Source organism: Porites lutea, chromosome 2 (assembly GCF_958299795.1).
Source record: "Porites lutea chromosome 2, jaPorLute2.1, whole genome shotgun sequence".
Lineage (NCBI taxonomy): Eukaryota > Metazoa > Cnidaria > Anthozoa > Scleractinia > Poritidae > Porites > Porites lutea.
This window is the reverse complement of record NC_133202.1, coordinates 11,487,524-11,494,225: the sequence shown is the minus strand read 5'-3', so window position 1 is coordinate 11,494,225 and position 6,702 is coordinate 11,487,524. Positions and strand designations below refer to the sequence as shown.

Here is a 6,702-nt window from a genome sequence, read left to right as displayed (position 1 = left end):
TAGTAAATCTCAGATACAATGATAATTTTATTGTTAGCAAATTTTGCTGATATACTGATAGTTCTTCCTCATGAAGTAATTTTAGTTGCACTGCACTTTCAGTCAATCAATGAAATGGACTGAAGAACACGAATTGCTTATGTCGAGGGAATTGATGCTTTTGCAGCCATGGCTGCACAAGAAAGGAACTAGTGAGAGAGGAGATGATTGGGAAAAGCTGGCAGTATCCTTAAATGCTATTCCTTATCCCCAATTCCGTGTTACTCAACGGTCTGTTCGTGACCACTATTCAACAATGGAAAAGAGAAGAAGGAAAAAAGTCAGGGAAGAAGACAGAGCCTCAGGTATTGCCCCTGAAGAGGACAAGGAACTAGATCAACTGTTAGATGAAACCATTGAACTCTTTGATGAGTCTGACAAAATCACAGATCAAACAAAACAAAAGCAGGAAGAAGAAGCAAAGAAAGCAGAGGAAATGCGGAAGAGATCATTGGAAACTTTTAAAGATAGCGCCAAAAGGAATGCCGATGAACAGCAAGGAGCAAGACCGAAAAAGGGTAGAGCTAGTGGTGCAAGCACTCTGGCTTACCTGAAGGATAGGGCAGAAGTAGAAGCTACTTTAAAACGTAATGAATTGGAGATAAAAAGGCAAGAGTTTGCACTGCAAGCAAAGGAGCAGGAAGGAAGACAACAGCAGTTTGATATGATGAACAAGCAAACTAGAGATATTCAGCAGCTTCAGCAGCAGCAAATGCAGCAGTTTATGCAAATGAATGCAAACATGATGCAACAGCACCAACAACAAACCCTTGCACTTATGGAACTAATGAAAAAGTTTGTTGGGAAGTGATGCTGGTCAATCTCTGCAAGAGGTCATTTAAATGCACAAAGAGTTCACATTTTTATTAACTTGAACATTTTCAAGGAAGTTAAAAATTAAAGATTTATTATAATAATTACTTGTTTACATATATAGTTGTAAAGGAAATGTTGCTTAATTTTGCCAACCTTTGAAAGTCACCGAATTGATGTTATGCCAGTATCAAAACTGGGGCTGAGCCTTTATCAAGGCAATAGGGCTTATCCAACTATAGAATTGCATTACTCTCTGTAAACATGCTCACCATTATTTGTTCTCATTTAATAGTTTGTTTTGGTGGCATTTATTTCACTTTAATTCCAATATGTTAGCCTTTCTCGATTGTATAATTTTTTTTATTAAAAAGCAGTTCAATTCTCGAAAGGAAAAGTGTTATGTAACTTTTGTAAAACCTGTTTGGCAGACTTAGTGAAAATAATCCCCAATTTCTGGGGGAGAAACATCAAAGTAGTCTGATGTGGTGGATCCGTAACAACAAACACGAGCATTGTGAAGAAGGGAACATGTCACATACATTTTGCCAACAGCACTTAAACTTATTTTCAAGTTTTTTTGAAGTCCAGAAATTTAAAATAATTTATTATATCACCAAAAATCCATTCAACAGAAACTCTGACTTCACTCATAGATTCATTCCATGCAGACTGTATGGGAGTTAGTCCAGCTCCTCGAAAAGGTCCTTGCAGATGTAGTCGAAGAGGATATGCCGGATCTCCATAAATACATAGGGGGTTCCCATTTGTGTCCACTGAAAATCGTTGCAATTGGTTTAACACTCCAGATCTAGCTAACATCCCACTGTCGTGTCTCTTTCCCTCGACAGGCCCAAACAGGTTGGCAACAAGGCCACTGGGTGCTGCGATAGATTGAAACTTTATAGCATGGACTTTTTTGTGACCATTGTATAAGCACTTTTGGTTTTGTCCTGGTCGGCATATGGGCCTCACAGTACCGTCAACAAACCCCCAACAGTTGTCAAGAGCAGCTCCCCTGTTGTGAACTGCAACGGCAAACTCCTCTAAATGATCGGGTCTTAACCAATCCTGGTTCAAATCAGTGAGAAGGCGGTTCCATGTTTGATACATTTTGTTCATAACAGCATTTGAGATCATACACAATTGTGGTTCTGGCCTTCCAAATCTGGGTATCATGTCTACGTATCTACAGGGATAGGCAAATCTTTTAAGAAAAATGCACAATGCCTCAACCATGTCGACATTTACACCATTGTAGCAAACGATCCGATCCGGTAAAGTAAACACCTCTGCCAAGTTGTAAATGTCATTCTTGTAAAATCTAAACTCAGTTTTACATTCATCATCGGTCATCTTGTCGAGATCGAAGCACTCGTAGTTAGTGTACGGTAAATCCGGATTTTTAGGCTTGTGTAAATCGTAGAGTAGCACGAATTCTTGAGCGTTAATCAAACGGGAAGCATGAGCCAGGAGAATAGTGTCACGGAACTTTGGCATGGCTTTCTAAAAAACTTTCGTTGACTTAAACACGATAAACATCAATGACCGTCGTCAACGTTCTCGCTCGTAAAATTCGTAATCTCAATTTTGGCGGGAACGCCAACACGACGTGGCCCCGCTCCACCCAGACTTCTCACGTTGCCGTTGCCGTCGCCGTTGTCGGATCGTAAGGTCCCTATTATTAATGGGAGTACCTCGGGCTTCAAACCTTTTCCACCAGCATCCGCCAGCATTCTTATGGTAACCGAACTTTCTCTTCAAATCTCGGTGACCGGGAAAACACTACAAGGGTGTAGCCTTTACGAGCTTCCGATTTAAAGACAACTTAAATTTTATTCACTATCTGTTATAGATTTTAAAGAAAGTTGGCTTGTAACATAATTCAAGAATGATATTTCACCTCCAATTGTTTATTAAAATTTAATGCAGGGGTTGCTTTTCTGTAAAGATTTTTAGAAAAAAGAAAACAAACAGTTTTGCCTGTTTTGGAAATTGTCTTCTAGTTTTATAACTCATATTTCGCTTAGATAACCGTCCGTTATGTGATGTACTTGAACACGGTTATTTAACGTTTCTCTCGTGAAGGCAAAATCTCCGTTGAGTGTTAGTTGAATATCTACAGATTTTACCCAACTTAACCTAAGCCTGACTGAAAAATTCGCGTTCGTAACATACTTAAGAGCCAATGTCTGTAATTTTCGAGAATCGGTTGACAGTCGTGATTTTTTGAATTTCTTCATATTTTGCCCACATAATCTCTATAGTACACTTATTTAAAAAATCACATTAAAACTTGTAACGGCTTTTTATTTTTTCCTGAATCGGGCAAAGTTTGAAAAACGCCAAATCGGCGCTCTTTCGAGTATGAAATTAGCGAAAATTAAGCATTTTCTTCGCGCTCGTACATAAAAACGGGATAACATCTCTAAATGAAATCAAGTCACAAGGAAAACACAGACTTGTACTTTATAATTCTGCAATTATCTTTAGATAAGCTGTTTAAATGTGACTGTGTTGGCCGCAAGAAGAAACACGATTTCGGCTCTTTTCAAAAATGGCAAATTTGACCTAACTTCACCATCGAAAAAAACAGCTGATACATTGAATTTCAACATGAAACAAACACTATTTTAAAGCATATTCTTTGCCGTTTCTTGTGTTAAAAAATTTTTGGCGGCATTACAAAAGTGCGTCGCTGAGACACCGAAACGTGCAGCGTAGTTTCGCACGTTGGAACGCTGAAAACAAGCTAGCCGCGAGTGTAGGCACACAAAAGTTTTTGCTAAATTAGCTTCTTTTACAAGGGACACATTACGGGAAGCTCTAAAAATCTTTTGAAAAACGCTTTTCAATTTGATGGTTATAAAAAAGAACTAAGTAGATTAACACTGCATTTGATTGCACGCAAGTAGCTGAAAAAGACAACGCTGTTAAGCTCGTCGATTTTGCGTATGAAAATAAAAGCCGCGAGGGATTTATTGACCAGTAGAGCAAGGGGCTCTCTCTCGCGCGCTCGCTTCGCTCGCGTGCTCGTCTATTTTCGAAACGAAAGAGGAGTGTAAAAGCTGCACATTCGTCGCTCAGAAAACGTCTGCGTATATCATTTTCAGTTCAGGCCATACGCAGTCATCAATCAATGTGCCTTTATGGACCCCTCTATGAGCAGCCAGTTGGTTGATCTAGAACGGTACCACGTGATTTGTTGCACCGCTACCCTGAACCAAACATTTAGAGGTGGTGAGGAAAAACTCTTATTTTCATGTGCCAATTTTGTGGATCAAACAAAGATCACCTAACGTAAATGCAGAAAACCTTACTTTTATCATTAGCATGGTAGGGTCGATGTTTGGTTATTGCCCTACATACTCACGTGACTAACAAGTCAGGAGCATACCAAGCGACTCACGACATCTTTTCTATGATCGCAATACGTTCAGCATTACTGGGGCCACAGGCGCCACAAACCAAGTTTGGATATGTGCGAGATGCTATACGAACATACAACAAAGACTTGCACCGTAAAACACTTATACCAGGAATTTCTTTTTCGGCGCGTTACGCGTCACGCACTTCCAGAATGTCATCTTCCCTCGTGTTGACAGATTGAAAACATATACAAACTTAACTTCGATTCTGGCGTGATGCAGAATTTAGTTAGCGGTACTGTGACCCCGTCTAGCATTTAAATTCAGGTAAGTAAATAACTTTTCTGATATTAAGGTTTCAATACGATTAAAACTATAGCAAGCGAGTATTTCGACAATATTCCCCTCTACTAACTGTGATTTGAACTGCGTATTCGTCTCTTCATTATGGTTTATCGCAAAAGTCAGCTGAAAGGAATCATGTTAAACCAAACAGAAACGCCGAAATATAATCTGAAACCGTTACAACTCTGACTAGGGTTTAAATGTCGAAGTAACTTAGGTTTGCGAAGGATTAACATTCCAAGTGTTGAAACTTAATTGCTTGTTGCACGCGCTTTCCTGGTGTCAAAATACCCTTTAGGTTTTTGTCTCTCGACGGTGTGCATTTGGAATGCCGCCAGAAATATTTTAAGACAAATAACAGCAAAGGATATGCTTTAATACAGTTCTTGTTTCATATTGACATTCCGTGTACCAACTGGGTTTTTACGATGGTGAAGTTAGGCCAAATTTGCCATTTTTGAAAAGTGCTGAAACCGTGATTCTTCTTGCGGCCGGTACAGTCACATTTAAACGGTTTATTTTAAGTTAACTGCTGAATAATAGAGTAAAAATGTGTGTCTGTTTTGTGACTTGATTTCATCTAGAGATATCATTCCGTTTTTATGTACGAGCACGAAGAAAATGCTCAATTTTCGCTAATTTCATACTCGAAAGAGCGCCGATTTAGAGTTTTTCAAACTTTACCTGATTCCTGAAAAAATAAAAAGCTGTTACAAGTTTTAACGTGATTTTTGAAATTAGTGTACTATAGAGATTATTTGAGCAAAATATGAAGAAATTCAAAAATTCACGACTGTCAACCGATTCTCGAAAATTACAGACTTTGGCTCTTAAGTTGTATGTAACTCAGGCTCACGGTTCATGAGTTGCGACCCTTCAAGGTCTTTTGTGTATATAACAGCTGAAATAATTGCAAAGATCTTCGCAGCTAAAGACGCAAATGAAAAGGTTATATAACTGATGTTGGCCAAGAACGCCTGAAAATGAAAAATAGCTAATAAAATCTGTTTACCGGCCTCACCTTCAACGCGAGCAGTTGCAACGTAGTTCGGCCAAGCTCCCCAAACAGCAAAAACCAGCAAGAGCGCGAACATAGCTAAACGACTGGCCATACTGAAGGACTTGACAGGGAATGAACCGCTCCCGAATGTGATCAGACAGTTATTACGGAGAAGCAGAAATGTTAGCGGGCTTAGCCATTTAATAATTAAACATCTTGACGTCTTAATTACGTAGTTAATTATTTATTGGCACACTTTGTGTCTTCAAAATTTTTCAAGTGAGCTCCAACTGTAGGATTCCCTTAGAATAAATATGATAAATCTAGAGATAAATGTAAGCTTATCGCTTTGTGTTCATTTTATTCTTTTTTTCGATTTATTAATTTCATATATTTCACCGTTTAAGGTAGGTGATAGATTCTGAGCTCCTAATTCTTGGTGAGATGGTGACTGGTTTCTTCAAGTTCGTTCTCGTTTGCTTTGAAGTATAACTGCCCTTTATGTGCATGGCAGTATTGACATGAATTTTCGTATTTTCGTAGTATCGTGAAAATGTGATGTTCAGTTGCAATTTTTGAAAAGAGTATTTTATGGTTAAATTCAAGATCGATTTTCCGCTTTCAATGCCCGATAAGAATGAATTAATATTAAATAATTCAGTAACGTCTGAGTTCACACAGAAAAAAAGAATGCTTTGCTGGTGGATTGATTGAAAAGGAATTAACTTATCTTTTCTTTCTCCTTATCTTTAAATGCGGATAAGGTCGGTCGGATGATGAAATAACAGAACATTAATTTTACGGGTGGGGCTTCTCGAATTTCCCTTTTACTGACGGTTTATTAAACTTTGTTTATTCTCCGTAGTTAAGTTAATGAAAAAAGTTGACGTGTACTTTAAAACCGGTTTTTTAACTCTGTTGATTAAAATTTAAGGAAACTGCAAGTTTGCTAAAGTGTTTTAGAAACAAATAAGCCAACCGTTTTAGCTCGTTTTGGAGATTTATAATTTGTCCTAAGAGTGAATACTATATCAGTGAAAATTAATGACTAGTTTGAACTCAAACGTAGATACCAGTCATTTGTCCCCCCATAGACACCAAATATAGAAACATAATGACTTCAAATGCTAAACATTG

General features: G+C 38.2%; 2 protein-coding genes and 1 pseudogene across 2 annotated transcripts in view; 1 reads left to right on the top strand and 2 right to left on the bottom strand.

Moving 5' to 3' along the window:
- The window catches only part of LOC140926624 (uncharacterized), a 2,057-nt gene extending 1,001 nt beyond the window's left edge, over positions 1–1,056 (top strand). The window contains exon 2 of the mRNA XM_073376344.1: positions 103–1,056. Within this exon, the coding sequence (XP_073232445.1) occupies positions 103–850 (748 nt within the window). The 3' untranslated portion in view covers positions 851–1,056. The remainder of the gene's footprint in view (positions 1–102) is intronic.
- Positions 1–5,706, bottom strand: part of LOC140927734 (microfibril-associated glycoprotein 4-like) — a 14,605-nt gene extending 8,899 nt beyond the window's left edge. Inside the window, exon 1 of the mRNA XM_073377418.1 lies at positions 5,587–5,706. Within this exon, the coding sequence (XP_073233519.1) occupies positions 5,587–5,677 (91 nt within the window). The 5' untranslated portion in view covers positions 5,678–5,706. The remainder of the gene's footprint in view (positions 1–5,586) is intronic.
- LOC140926623 (uncharacterized) lies at positions 1,064–2,505 on the bottom strand (annotated as a pseudogene).
- Positions 5,707–6,702: the final 996 nt, after the last annotated feature.